Genomic DNA, 15,799 nt, shown 5'->3' with positions numbered 1-15,799 from the left:
CAATGCAATTATGGAAGTGGCAGGGTACAGCTGAACCAGTCTGCCAGAAGTTCAATCCTAGCTTCTGGATTTATAAGCTGTGGTACCAAATCCAAGTCACCTACACCTCTCTGTGCCTCAGTTGCTATAATATTCATAATAGTGCTTTAACATTACTGTGAAGATTAAAGATTAGAATAATGTTAGTATATGGTAAGTGCTTTATAGATGCTTGTATGTTATATTATTAAAGAATATAAAGAATGTAATTTACCAATCTCCGAAAGAAAATTTCCAAATTATAGAGTTCAATATTATTTCATCTACTGGGACAATCAAGAGTTCTATGAAATGCCAAATTCTGCTCTTAAAGCATGTGATTCTTAATAAAAGAAAAAAGAGGAGTGAGGTCAGAAATAAAAGTCCTCTCTGCTCCCAGCTGACAAGTGGCATAAATAGCACTGGTAGTAATTCTCCTCTTTTGTAGGTAAAAAAACAGACAAACAAACCTATATTCTATAAAAAGGATACATTCTATTTTTCTCCTTCCAGGCTATCTGGAGCAACAGCCTCTTTAGCTTTTCAAAGACAAACTCATATTCCTCACTGAGTTTCCCTCTGCACCCAAAGGAACAAAAATGTATTATCACATGCAAAAATGTTTAGCTCCACATTCCTTCCATAGGCTTCTAACAGCCAGACAAGAGTTGATTATATTTCTTTGTATGTCAATTTCTTGCCCACTTCTGTAAGCTTCCTGGGGAAAAGTTCTGATGGCGAGAATTAAGGGCTAGGAAGTTCAAAAGTCCTATAGATTCAGTCCTATAGTAACGTACTGGTAAATAGCTTTCTGGGAAAGAAAACAACAACAACAACAAAAACACAGCTCTGACTTACAGCATTTGCCTATTTCGGTGCTATAAATGTTCCATGGTTGGCTCAAAAAAAATTCCTGAGTATTTAGCAATTGGCTCTCATCAGCCAGCGGGAATAGGCTCCAAGACACCACTATTTACTCATTATCTGGGTGTCATGGGTGCTCAGTTTCACTGAACTTCACTTTCTTCACTGTGGAAAAAAAAGAATAATGGTACCTAAACTACACTGGGTTATACTGAGAATCAAATGAACTGATAAATGTATACCCTAGTATAGACTCAGGCATATAAGCAAACCCTTCTTAAATATCTGCTGCTGAATAATGGAATTACAGAAAATCTACTGAAATATCAAACTGTACATTCTTTTTAGCTAGTGCTTCTAAGATACGTGTTTGACATGTTTCAATTAAATAGAGGATGGCCTCCAGCTTTCTAATCATATAATATTTGTGTATCCACTCTTCTCTGTATCTCCTGTTGCTGCTGCTGCTAAGTCGCTTCAGTCATGTCTGACTCTGTGCGACCCCACAGATGGCAGCCCACCAGGCTCCCCTGTCCCTGGGATCCTCCAGGAAAGAACACTGGAGCTCCTATCCCTCCCTAAAAAAGTTAGTAGGCACAAGGGACAAGAAGGAATTCTAAGAGTGTAGAACCTATAATCTAAGGGCAAAGTAAGAGAGCAAACGGACCTTGGCAGCAATTGCTTTGCTAAAGCAGTGAATACACACAAGAACCCTACAGAGTAGGCATTATTACCTTCACTATAAAGATGAGAAAACAAGATTCAGAAAGCTAGTTAAGAGGCAGAAATGAGAGATGTAAGTCCCAAACTTCTTACCTCTAACTCATCTTAGAAGGCACTTATTTTTAATACTAGAAAATCTGAAAATGATTCAAACACCTACCAGGAGAATGTTTGAGCTATCTGTGGCACGTAAGTGAGTTGAAATGCTACACACATTAACTTTTACACATTATCAATATGTAAAAAACAAAACACAAAACCATGAACACTCAGGGTTTTGAGGATATTTTCCAGTATCTGAAAAATGCTCATGAAATAAGTAGGAGGTGGGAGGAATAATATGTATACATACAAACTATTGTGCATTGGGTTTTATAAAAAAACTATATATCCAGCTAGAAGGATATATAAGCAGATGTAAACAGTGGTTACTGGTCCTCTAGATGGCTAAATTAAATATTTTTAATTTCTAATTTTCTGTGGCAGGCATCTATTATTTTTATTATAGAAAAAAGTTACAGTTAAATGTATATGGATGAAGAATGTAAAGATAACAAAAATCAGAATTATTGAGGTGTTTGGCTATGATAGTCATGAAAAAAGTATGAGTTGTTAATGACATTCTTCTACCATTCATTGCTCTTTTTCATGTTAACTTTTATCTAACATAGTAGCTTAATAAAGTTAGCTAAAATCTCACATATTTGGTCATTTCACTTTCCTCCACGGAAAGACAGGCATAACCACACTTTCCTAACAGCATGAATAAACCAAAATAAAAATAAAAATGTACTCAAAAATGGCGGATGGGATGGGGAAAAGGAATGCCTAATAACTACAGATTCATTTTTAGAACAAATGATCAAATCTATGGCAAAGCATCCTTTTCTAGGCTCTTATGTAATATAACAACTTACACGAATACAATATATTTCAAGAGGTTTTTGCACAGCGAATGCTAAAGACAGAAAATTTTAGTTTGTGGATTTTTAAATGACTCATCTTTCTCTTGGCCTTCCTCAAGTCAGGAGGCAACTATACAGGATGTTCACCAATGCATTAAAAAATACATGCAAGAGTTCAGCACAACAGTCACCCACTTTACTTACACGTCCCTAATCTGCTTTATCAGCACCTTTTTAGATCTTTTTTCTTAACTGTCTCCCTCACTGAATTCTGCCCAAGAAATCTTAAAAGTGCAAATAAACTGTATATCTGTTTATGTACTTTATGTATATCTCTGCTTTATACATGGGCTTCCCTGGTGGCTCAGACAGTAAAGAATCTGCCTGCAAGACAGGAGACCTGGGGTTCAATCCCTGGGTTGGGAAGATCCCCTGAAGGAGGGCATGGCAACCCACTCTAGTATTCTTGCCTGGAGATTCCATGGACAGAGGAGCTTGGCGGGCTACAGTCCAAGGGATGGCAAGGCCTAAGACATGCCTGAGCGACTAACAGACACACTATACATAAAGAGTGAGAGACTTCACTCCTGTTGAGATGGTATGAACTATACCTATCAAACAATACAATTAAAAGCTTGTATCATCAGTGAGGGAGGTTGGGCACGTAGCCTTGCCAGTTCATGGACAACAAGAAATATGGATTTAAATAATTTCTGTATCATAATCAAGATAATTCTACTGCTACTTCCCTTCAAAACAATTTGAAGTTGTGGACATCATCTGGAATATGAGACAAAAATGAAGGTTCTATCTGGGGAAAAACCAAAATCAAGTCACTTATGATATAAGGACAGAATGAAAAGAAATGATCCTATTCTAAAAAAAAATTAAACCTATGTCAAGTTAATTATAAGATTTAAAAAGTCACAATGAAGCAGAAAATTCTTGAATCTAAAAATAAACTTTAAAATTAAGGTATTAATATTTTACTATTAAAAGATTTAAAAAGTTTTTTTCAGGAGGGGAATTCCCTATAAATCATTTTTAGGAGATATGATCCAACAGTGCCTTAACAGTTTAAGCTGAAGACTTTAAATGAGATGGAAATTATTCTTCAAAAAAAAAAAAAAAAGTACCTTTCTCTTTCCTTGGAATCTTTGACACAGGAGGAGAAAATAAAAGAGACTCATTTTTTGGTTCAGAAAGGTCCGGCAACAAGATGGCCTTGGTAGATCTAGTCCGTGTGCTACGGGAAGATTTAGTCAAAGCAACTGTAGCAAGCAATCTTTCTTCTTGGGCATCTGGCTCTGTGTGTGCCGTTTCTTCATCTATGCACTTTTCTGGTATTGAACGTAATGAACGTTTCTGGCTTTGGTTTTCAGTCCTTTTTGTAAGCTGCTTCTTAGAGCTCATCACTGCAGCAACTTCCTCATTTGGCATGAAAACTGACTCTTCTAAAGTTGGTTTCCCAACATCAGTATTTTCACTTTTAGCTGGGGTGTTTCTTGTGGATCTCCTTTGGATGCTGAGACCTTCTCTCTTCTTGAGACTTCCTGCTTCTGTAACAGCCTTAGATTCTACATCTTCAGATGGATTGATTTTTCTTGGTCTACCACGTTTCCTAGGTGTAGCAGGTGTACCAAAATCTGCTTGAATAGTCAACTGGGAGGAATCAAGTTTGGAATCTTCTGTAACATCCAACGCACTAACTTCTTTCTTTTTAACCCTTTTACCACGTTGAATAGGCAGCTGTTGTTCAGCGGACTCCCCCTCTTGTTTATATCCTACACTTTCAGAAGCTTCCAAATGAGTACTTCTCAATTTTCTGGTACTTCTGCTAGGACCTGCTACTTTGCTGACCTTCAGATCATTTATAACTTCAACACTTTCCCGATTTTCTACAGATTTAGTTCTTCTAGGAGTCCTTTTTGTAGCAGATGAAAGCTTAACTTCTTTTCTAAAAGAACTTTCTTCAGTTGCTGCTTCCAACAGCTGAGATGATTTTAACCTTCTTAATTCCCTACCTGGAGTAACTTGTAATTCTTGTTCCACAGAATTAGCATTTTCTAATGTGTCTTGATTAACATCTTTTTTTCTCCTTCCTCTCCTAGGAGTAATAGCATTTTGAGGTATTTGCTGGTTATGAGATACTCCCTTGTCATCAGAACTGGCACTTTCCAGAGCCCCTGCAATTTCTTTTGTTTTCCTAGTTTTCTTTGTAACTGAAAGCCCCAGCATCTCAGGAGTAGCAACAGCGGCTGGCTCTTCCTGTTGTGCTGATTTGACATTCAGGTTTTGGACACGTCCTCTCTTGCGAGTTCTGGAGGAAATCATGTCATTAACCTCGCTGACATTTATAGTCTCTGTACTTGTTTCCTGAACAGTCTTAGTTGTAAAGTTGGCTAACTTGGTGGAACACTTTACCTTTTGGCTTATTAAAGGTATGTTTTCTTGAATGGACTGTTCCATTGTATCTGAAGTAATTTCTTTACTTCTTGTGTCTTTAATTACATCTAATAAATTTTCTGCAATTGCTACTTTAATTGGTTCAGGCACATATGGTAATGTCTCTACCCTCTGGGACTTCTGATCACTCATTATGACAGATGGCAAATCTGCAACATGCCTGTGATTCTCACTTTCCTCACTGCATACATGTTTTTCCTCAGTGGCTGCATTAGCTGCTTTAGCTAACACATCAGATGCTGCAGAATCATCTGTCTCTACTTCTCCTTCTTCACCTTCCAAAATCAAGGTAAAGTTGCTCTGTGCCACAAAATGTTCTCCATCCACCTCAGCAATGTCACACTCAGCAGAGTCTTTATTATCAGGTAAGTCACAAAACTGTTGCTCAATGGTATCAAAATTGTATTGAAGCTTAAGAGTTCCTGAGGGATACAACTCATTAAATGAAAGATTCCTAGCCTCTTGTCCTGAATCTTGACCTTCAAGCTTTTCATGTTCAATTACCTAAAATGAATTAAAGATAAGAGACTATTAACGTATATATTTTAACCTATAGCATAAATTTTTTTAAAGACCATCTCACCCTTGGTGTATGAATTGTTAAACATAAACTACATCAAAATGGCATATACTTATAGGTTTACTTTATTAAAATAGCCATTTAAGCAATCAGACTTTCTCACTCAGTCAAAATAACTAGATAGAAAAAGATCGAAACCCTGAATGGAATTAAAGTAGAAGTCTACATTTCCCTGGCTAAAAAAGACAGTCTTAACAAAAATGTTAAAAATTATGATGATGCTAACAGTTGCAATAATTAAGGATTTATTCTATTCTCACCCAAGGAAAAAAAAATGAACTGGAGAAAAAGAAACAACCCCCAAACTATGTTCTAATGATAATCCCCAAATCACCTAACTAACCACACTTTTCCTAAATAGCATGATCCCCGTAAGGTTGAAGAAGAGTTCACCTACATAAGCTCCCTTGGGCTAGACTCAATCCTCTTCCCTTTGCTGGGGCTGCATAAACCATGAAATTCCTAAGGCTTTCAAGTTCAGTACCTCTCTTGCAAGGGTTTGGTGGAAGAAGGAATGGTCCTTGCATTTACCTTTTGGTAAGGGAAGGGGAGAAAAAGGAGGAGGCAGAAAGTAACAGAGAGATCTCCTGACCAAGAAGGTAGAACATTACCACCCACCTAAACAATGACATTTTCCCACTACCCACACATTCACTGAAAGACTGGAAATACCCAGAAATGAGGATTCCCATTTACACTATGCCCACAAATTTTATTAGCTTCCTGGCTGAAGGAAAAGAGACTTTATCCATCTAATTCACAGTGAGAATACTCATGAAATTCAATATGGATAACCAAGACATTTTTATGAGTTAAACTTCCCAACTACTATACAATCATAAATAACTAGAAGAGATTATTTTTCTTCACCTTAAATTCACTTATCATGCAAAACTTACTTGTTGATAATAGATTTGGTGGGATTTTTAGGACACGTAAGTCATATTAAATAGCAAAAAAAATCCCACCTTTCTGGAGTATATAAGAATTTAAACCCCAGGCAGCAGAATATCATTTTCCCAAAAGTATGAAGGGAGGGGAGATGGTAAAGAATTCTATTTAACTGTACTCAACTATTTTCAGATATATGCTCTGGATAGCTGTGATGACATGCATGTTTCAAGAGTAGCTAATATCTGTTTTCTTATGGCCAAAAGACCTTTCATTTGAACTGGATACTGAGTGAAAATTATTAAAACTGTGACTTCTTTAACACAGTCTTTTGGTTTTCATGAAGCCAATTTCTTAAAGGATGATCTCTATAATTCCACAATGTATTTTATATACCTTTTCAAACACAGATTTTTATAAAGGGATTTCTACATAGTAGTGAAATGCATGAATACATTACATTAGAGCTATGGTCTGAAACCTAACTAAACCAACACTGAGAGACTGACAAGGAAATAAAAAATAATTTTTTTTACATGAATTTCTTGAGTATCAGGAGGATCATCAGAAATTGGAGTCTTTTCTTCTGGTAAGTCAACACTTGCTTTTAGTACATCAACTTCTATTTCATGATCTTCTTTTAAGTTCAACTCTACTTCCTGGTCAAGCCTATGTTCAGAGACTACAGGGCTTTCAGAGGTAACAGGCCCAGATCTTCCACTATCACCAGGGACTTCGGGCGTGGCTGAAAAAAAAATGAGAGTTAATCTTCCATGTTTTAAACTAATTAAAAAAAGATATATACACAACTGGGGAAGCACACAGAAGAGGAAAGGCTGCACTGCACTTAACGTTTCCTTGAACAACTGTCAAGAGTGTCAAAACGTTTCTAACAGCTTCGAAGAGGAAAAGCCTACGAGGGTCTATACAGTACTCCTCCTTCATCAGTATCCACTCACTCAGTTTAGACAATACGCATTTGCTTTTCAAAAAGATAAAATATAAACAATAAAAAATTAAAAACCTGTGTACACCTGTTGACCTAGCAAGGCCATGTTTGGGAATCTATGTGAAAGAAATACTGACACAGAACATGTGAAGATGTATACACAGTAATATTCACTGCAGAAATGAAATAGCAAAACAAACTCATTTCTGAATAGCCAGTGTCTAACTGAGAAGACACTCAAAAAAAAAAAAAAAAAAAGGCAAGGAAGAAGAAAGAAAATTCACTGGGGAAAAAAATGTCAAATGAACTCCACATATCTGTTTATCTTCCCTGGAGCAAATTCAGATGTTTGTGATTATTTTCTAATAACAATAAGCCAATCTTGGCTGTAAGTTATCACAAACACAGAATATATATGGAAGTAACCCTGTGTAGATACCTGAAACCCAGAAGGTCAAAAACCAGGTATACAGTCTTGGGTGGGGACCGGTAATTTACTTTTTTCCTCTTTAAATACGTCCACAAAAACCATTCTAAGACTTCTACTGTTAGAACTACAGAGTGTTTTACAAGCAACCAACTGCTCTGATAGCTGACACGCTTCCTGAGAATTCTATTTTTAGCTAGGGAAACAACTGGAGAGGCGTAACATATAACAGTCTGGACTGTGATCCAGATTCTTTTGCTCTAAGAATAGAACACTCTTTAGACAAAACACTGAAGTGAAATGATTCTGAAGTCAAAACAATACATACATTTATTGTTACCTGCTGTAACTGCAGAGGTATAGGCTTCAACAGAGACCAGTCCTTCGTCTAAAACAGGTACTGTGGACTTCAGGCTGAGGAGTTCCCTTCAGGGAGAGAAACATATACTTCAGTGTCTAAGAAGATCCCATCTGTTCTGACCTGCTTTAATCCTACCCCAACTCCTACTTTTAAAACCAATGTTCAGAGAATATACAATGCAAGTACATTCTGAATAATACAACTATATAATTTACAAGTGAATTTAGAAACAAGTAATGTTGTATTTGTTTTTCTTATTTTCTAATATTTTACTTTGTTGAAAATAATGGCATAACCTTAAACTACAAATAAAATGATTTTAAAATGCTGGTCAGTATAAATTACATGGATGTCAATTTTTAATTATCAGTGGCAACATTTTTCAAATAAACCCGTCAAATAGTATGGACATTTCCCCTATATACTCAGTAGATTCAATATTTTAAGGCCAACTGGAAAAAGTATGATAAATGACTCAGAATGGGAGACCAATGTAACCTCTACTAATCTACTTGACGAAAGTTCTAGGAAGAGTTGACAGTGGTCCCTTTGTATTCTGAGGTGGCCTTCCCCTGAAGCCAACTAAAGCATGCTGACTTTTAAAATGGGACAAATAAATTATAAAGTTCAAGAAAAAGTATGCATTTGGAATATGTACACATTTATTTATAGGTATATTAGTAAGACTTATCTTAATCACAATGTTTACAGTAAGGATAACCAAGAACCAACAACAAAATAAGTTTACATTTAAAAAGGAACTAGCTTGCCAAGATGTTGAATATTCGCCTAGATTGACACTGATGAATGCCAAATTTCTGATCAAGTGACTGCTTTTTGATTTGTTGTTGCTGTTATCCACTGAACCCATTATAATTTATACTAATTTTCATTAAAAATTTTAAAACCTTAGAATTAAATAACAATCTTGATGATCCTTTCGTACTATTTTCTCCCTCCTTTTCCATGAAGGACTGGCAAAGTTGCAGTTTCCACGATTTCTCTCTCAGAAGTGAAGAATATGACTGAGTTAAATGTATGAGAGGTGATGATTATAATACTGTTTTATGGATGGTCCGTGAAATCACTCTCAGAACTTACAGTGAAGCATTTACAGTATCTTAAATTGTCATGTTTTATGTGGGTTAATTTTAGTAAATTATACCCTTACAACTTCTTGATAATTGAAGCTGCAATTTTTTATTGTATTCTCTACAATTGCATCACTCCAAAGTGCTGATATACAATGCGTCCAGTCTTGCAATGAGATAAGGAGTTTATGCCAGAAGGTCAATCAACTACCTCAATGATTAGTTCATCTAACTTCCAAAAAGGCTATTGATAAGTATTTTAATAGAAGCTGCTATCTTGCTGCAGACCATAAAGTCTTCAGTAACTAGCATCAACTTTATTAGTCCACACTTTAAGTAGCACTGTCCTACATCACCTAGTATACTGGCTGAATGTGTTAAGTGCTAAATGAAACTGAAGAACTGGCAGCATAATAGTTCAAGCTGTCACTGAAAAACAATAACTTTTAACTTGAGTCTTGTAGCAACCAAATGGCAAGGATCAATGCTGTCTCTGAACCATCTCCCTTATGATCTGCCTTGGTGCTATAAGATACATACCAGATTACTCTGAGACCACTGAAAGCAGGAGAGCATGGAAGAATGTGTGGCCGTAAGTGAAACTTTTGTTTTTCAACAAAAATAATATTCTTTGGTGATTCTCAAGAGTTCTGCCTCAATTTATCATGTCTCTGTATGTTTAGGAAACATTTGGTATCGTTTCATAATAACTACTAAATAACACTGAGTTGTACAAATGAATTTCTTACATAACAGATACAGTACCAAAATGGAAATGACAGAGACAAAGAAAGATCTAAATAAGAGTTAATCTATGCATGGAACAAATACCAATATTCACTACTGTTTCACAGCTTCATTAAACATTATCAATATTTGAAATTTTCTCTATAAACTTACTCTTCCCGGACTGATGGTACACAAAGAGAAGCTTCAACTCCTTGAATGGGGCTTAAGTGATTTAATTCTGAAAGCACACCCTCCACAACTAAGCCATCCTTTGCTTCTGCATCTTCTAAAGTGCCTGTAAATAATACAGTTATGAACATATATATTTACTAAATGTTTAGCAATTACTTACAGTCTTGGCTTATTACCTTTTAGTAAGTTGTTGGGTCTGCTTTTTTGTATACTTTTAGTTTATTCCTTTGGCATCAGACTACCAGTTCCTTCTAATTCTCTGAGCCTAGGCCAAACCCCACCCCAATCCCCTCTTTCATCTTTAACTAATACTTTTGGCTTAACAGGTTATCAACTAGCTGAGCTAGCAAGATTCAAATCTAGCTGATTTCACTCTAAAGTCTGTGCTATATAATACTCCCCACAAAACAATAAAAATGTCTATTTGAGACCACTTCATCATTTTAGGACTAGTCAATGAAAACACTATATTCACTGGAAGGACTGAGGCTGAAGTTGAAGCTCCAATACTTTGGGCACCTGATGTGAAGAAATGACTCATTTGAAAAGACCCTGAAGCTGGGAAAGATTGAAGGTAAGAGAAGGGGATGACAGAGGATGAGATGGATGGATAGCATTACTGACTCAATGAGTCTGAGTACTGAATAGCCCCTGGGAGTTGGTGATGGACAGGAAAGACTGGCATGCTGAGGTCCATGGGGTCGCAAAGAGTCAGACATGACTGGCAACTGAACTGAGTCAAAATACTGCCAATAACATCCTCATCAAACAGTTACCATTCAAATATTTTAGTGGAACACAGCACATCAAAAGAGTATGTGAACTTCTAAAGATACACTATTTATAAAGACAGTCCTAAATTCTTAGATTACGATTATACAGTGGAAGTGACAAATAGATTCAAAGAATTAGATCTGATAGACAGAGTGCCTGAAGAACTATGGATGGAATTTCGTGACATTGTTCAGGAGGCAGGGATCAAGACCATCCCCAAGGAAAAGAAATGCAAAAAGGTAAAATGGCTGTCTGAGGAGGCCTTACAAATAGCTGTGAATAGAAGAGAAATGAAGGGCAAAGGAGAAAAGGAAAGATATACATATTTGAATGCAGAGTTCCAAAGAATACCAAGAAGATAAGAAAACCTTCCTCAATGATCAACGCAAAGAAATGGAGGAAAACAATAGAATGGGAAAGACTAGAGATCTCTTTAAGAAAATTAGAGATACCAAGGGAACATTTCATGCAAAGAACGGCTCAATAAAGGACAGAAATGGTAAGGACCTAACAGAAGCAGAAGATATTAAAAAGAGGTGGCAAGAATACACAGAAGAACTACACAAAAAAGATCTTCACGACCCAGATAATCATGATGGTGTGATCACCAACCTAGAGCCAGACATCCTGGAATGTGATGTCAAGTGGGCCTTAGGAAGCATCACTAAACAAAGCTAGTGGAGGTGATGGAATTCCAGTTGAGCTACTTCAAATCCTAAAAGATGATGCTGTGAAAGTGCTTTTAATATACCAGCAAATTTGGAAAACTCAGCAGTGGCCACAGGACTGGAAAAGGTCAGTTTGCATTCCAATCCCAAAGAAAGGAAATGCCAAAGAATGCTCAAACTACCACACAACTGCACTCATCTCACACACTAGTGAAGTAATGCTCAAAATTCTTCAAGCGAACTTCAACAGTACGTGAACTGTGAATTCCAGATTTTCAAACTGGATTTAGAAAAGGCAGAGGACCCAGAGATCAAATTGCCAACATCCGCTGGAACATCAAAAAAGCAAGAGAGTTCCACAAAAATATCAATTTCTGCTTCATTGACTATGCCAAAGCCTTTGAATGTGTGGACCACAACAAACTCTGGAAAATTCTTAGAGATGAGAATACCAGACCATCTGACCTGCCTCTTGAGAAATCTATATGTAGGTCAGGAAGCATCAGTTAGAAGTGGACATGGAACAACAGACTGGTTCCAAATAGGAAAAGGAGTACGTCAAGCCTGTATATTGTCACCCTGCTTATTTAACTTATATGCAGAGTACATCATGAGAAATGCTGGGCTGGGTGAAGCACAAGCTGGAATCAAGACTACCAAGAGAAATATCAGTAACCTCAGATATGCAGATGACACCACCCTTATGGCAGAAAGTGAAGAGGAACTAAGAAGCCTCTTGATGAAAGTGAAAGAGGAGAGAGAAAAAGTTGGCTTAAAATTCAACATTCAGAAAACTAAGATCATGGCATCTGGTCCCATCACTTCATGGCAAATAGATGGGGAAACAGTGGAAACAGTGAGAGACTTTATTTTTTGGGGTTCCAAAATGACTGCAGATGGTGACTGCAGCCATGCAATAAACAGACGCTTGCTCCTTGGAAGGAAAGTTATTACCAACCTAGATGGCATATTGAAAAGCAGACATTACTTTGCCAACAAAGGTCTGTCTAGTCAAAGCTATGGTTTTTCCAGTGGTCATCTATCGATATGAAAGTTGGACTATAAAGAAAGCTGAGTGCCAAAGAATTGATGCTCTTGAACTATGGTGTTGGCGAAGACTCTTTAGAGTCCCTTCGACTGCAAGGAGATCCAACCAGTCCATCCTAAAGGAAATCAGTCCTCAATATTCATTGGAAGGACTGATGCTGAAACTCCAATACTCTGGCCACCTGATGCGAAGAATTGACTCATTTGAAAAGATCCTGATGCTGGGAAAGATTGAAGGCAGGAGGAGAAGGGGATGACAGAGGATGAAATGGCTGGACGGCATCACTGACTCAATGGACATGAGTGTGAGCAGCCTCCAGGAGTTGGTGATGGACAGGGAGGCCTGGCGTGCCACAGTCCCTGTGATCACAAAGAGTCGGACATGACTGAGCAACTGAACTGAAATTCTTAAAGCAATTAATAATGTGTTCAGTTTAGTTCAGTCGCTCAGTCGTGTCCGACTCTTTGAGACCCCATGAATCACAGCACACCAGGCCTCCCTGTCCGTCACCAACTCCCGGAGTTCATTCAAACCCATGTCCATCGAGTCAGTGATGCCATCCAGCCATCTCATCTTCTGTTGTCCCCTTCTCCTCCTGCCCTCAATCCCTCCCAGCATCAGGGTCTTTTCCAATGAGTCAACTCTTCGCATGAGGTGGCCAAAGTACTGGAGTTTCAGCTTCAACATCAGTCCTTCCAAAGAACACCCAGGACTGATCTTCTTTAGGACGGACTGGTTGGATCTCCTTGCATCCAAGCGACTCTCAAGAATCTTCTCCAACACCACAGTTCAAAAGCATCCATTCTTCGGCGCTCAGCTTTCTTCATAGTCCAACTCTCACATCCATACATGATCACAGGAAAAACCATAGCCTTGACTAGACGGACCTTTGTTGGCAAGGTAATATCTCTGCTTTTGAATATGCTATCTAGGTTGGTCGTAACTTTCCTTCCAAGGAGTAAGCGTCTTTTAATTTCATGGCTGCAGTCACCATCTGCAGTGTTTTTGGAGCCCAGAAAAATAAAGTCTGACACTGTTTCCACTGTTTCCCCATCTATTTCCCAAGAAGTGATGGGACCAGATGCCATGATCTTAGTTTTCTGAATGTTGAGCTTTAAGCCAACTTTTTCACTCTCCTCTTTCATCAAGAGGCTTCTTAGTTCCTCTTCACTTTCTGCCATAAGGGTGGTGTCATCTGCATATCTGAAGTTATTGATATTTCTCCCGGCAATCTTGATTCCAGCTTGTGCTTCCTCCAGCCCAGCGTTTCTCATGATATACTCTGCATATAAGTTAAATAAGCAGGGTGACAATATACAGCCTTGACGTACTCCTTTTCCTGTTTGGAACCAGTCTGTTGTTCCATGTCCAATTAATAATGTGTACGTTTATCAAATAAAGACAGTATTAGCCCCAACTTCACTGGATTCACATTTTAAGAAACCTTAGTTCAGCTTAGGCAGAAAATATTTTCCCAAAGAAACCACTATGACACACATTTTTACACTGGTTTTACAGATTTAAAGATAGGAATTATCTTTAAATAAGCTTGTTAAATCTTCAGGAGTAAGAAAGATAAACATAGACTAAGTTTTCTGATCCACCAATTCTAAGCAAAGTTTCTCCCTTCTTGTGTTCCACTGGTTCCTACTGTGTCTCCCACCATAACATTTATCAATCTGCGTTGTACGCACTTGTTTGATTTAATCCACAATCCACTCCAGTAATCTTGCCTGGATAATTCCATGGACAGAGGAACCTGGCAGGCTACAGTCCATGGGGTTGCAAAGAGTCAGGTATGACTGAGCAACTCTCACTCACTCACTAGACTTTACATTACATGCAGGCAAGTGCCATGTCTACTTAGTTTATCCTTAACATCTAGCACATTTTTATTCTTTATCCTCTACTTTATTTATCCTTAATACCTAACACACACACAAAACAGGACCCTGTCCGTTGCACAAGACTAGGGGCTCAAACATTTTTTGATAAATGAATATAAAGACAATATATTCATGGGTCTTTGGACATTTATTTTCACTTTCTAGTGATTATTTTGGAGGCAGGGATGGAGAGCAGAATGAACTTCGTTTCCTAAGCAGCTTTCCAGAAAGTTGAGGCTTCTGGATGGGTAAGTTAACGTAATCTTTAAAGGTAGTATTATTATTTCTCATAACTATAGGAAGACGTTAAGTCACACTGATATTTGACATTGCTTCCTTAATCATTACTGTTCTTTTCTAAATTTCATTTCCAAATGAAAACAGAACACACATTAAGTTCTCCTCTTCTCAAACCTCATACATACTTATAATCAAAGTTTGTAAGTGGAAAGAATAAGATACGTATACTCTTGCTAGAACCTACTGTGCTATGATCATGTAATTATTTAACCCTGTTGCTTTTCTTATGGTAGAGAAACTTCTATTCCAAATTTTACTGAAGGATATCAATGGCCATTTTGAATATCTGGGATGAGTCCTTACCCATTTGTTTCTCTGGCTCTGGAGGAGTCACTCCTGGTTCAAATGTATCTTTATCACTGTTCTTCTCAGTCTGTTCAGTTAAATTAGCAACCAGTTCAGTGGAAGAGCTCACTGACTTAGAGGCTATCAAAATATCTTCAAAGTCTTCTGGTAATGGAGCATCCTGATACTCTAAGGTAGTCTGGTCTGATCTGGTGGAAGTATTGCTATTTTCTACGCTCACATCCAGTTTCTCCAAACTTTGTGAAGTTGTATCCTGTGATCTGACATCCATTTCTTGATGTTCCTCTTCAGGGCTATCCAGGGGGAAAGATGTTGTCTTATCTTTGTTTTTCAGCCATTCAGTTTCTGCTGGAGCCCCACATTTATGTAAAGATGCAGTAATAAATGTTTTTGCTTTGCTGTCATCTACAGTCTATCAAGTTAAGATTTGGAGAAAAAAAATTTTACTAGTAAAAATCAGTTAAATCTAACTTATCCATCCCAATCACACCCACCCTTTCCATGCTCTGTTTGTCTCCAAATTCTTTCTCCATCAAAATTTACTTACTCTAATTCATTCTCCTCAGACTGATGATTAAAAGTTAATGACTGTTAATGATTCTCTAATTGGTAATAGATCAG

General features: G+C 37.5%; 1 protein-coding gene across 7 annotated transcripts in view; it reads right to left on the bottom strand.

Annotated features, from left to right (window-relative positions):
• The window catches only part of AHCTF1 (AT-hook containing transcription factor 1), a 96,438-nt gene that overhangs the window by 6,555 nt on the left and 74,084 nt on the right, over positions 1 to 15,799 (bottom strand). For 4 of the 7 annotated variants that reach the window (XM_059875268.1, XM_005216798.5, XM_059875265.1 and 1 more), the window contains 5 exons: positions 15,176 to 15,590; positions 10,176 to 10,299; positions 8,152 to 8,249; positions 6,984 to 7,192; positions 3,647 to 5,480 (listed from right to left, as the gene is read on the bottom strand). In XM_059875268.1, coding sequence (XP_059731251.1) covers positions 3,647 to 5,480; positions 6,984 to 7,192; positions 8,152 to 8,249; positions 10,176 to 10,299; positions 15,176 to 15,590 — 2,680 coding nt within the window. Of the gene's footprint in view, positions 1 to 872; positions 1,048 to 3,646; positions 5,481 to 6,983; positions 7,193 to 8,151; positions 8,250 to 10,175; positions 10,300 to 15,175; positions 15,591 to 15,799 lie in introns of those variants that run through there. The other 3 variants (XR_009490747.1, XM_059875267.1, XM_059875266.1) reach the window with 3 other exon arrangements.

Source organism: Bos taurus, chromosome 16 (genome assembly GCF_002263795.3).
Source record: "Bos taurus isolate L1 Dominette 01449 registration number 42190680 breed Hereford chromosome 16, ARS-UCD2.0, whole genome shotgun sequence".
NCBI classification, from domain to species: Eukaryota; Metazoa; Chordata; class Mammalia; order Artiodactyla; family Bovidae; genus Bos; species Bos taurus.
The sequence above is the reverse complement of the archived record's forward strand: the minus strand, read 5'-3'. Positions and strand labels throughout refer to the sequence as shown.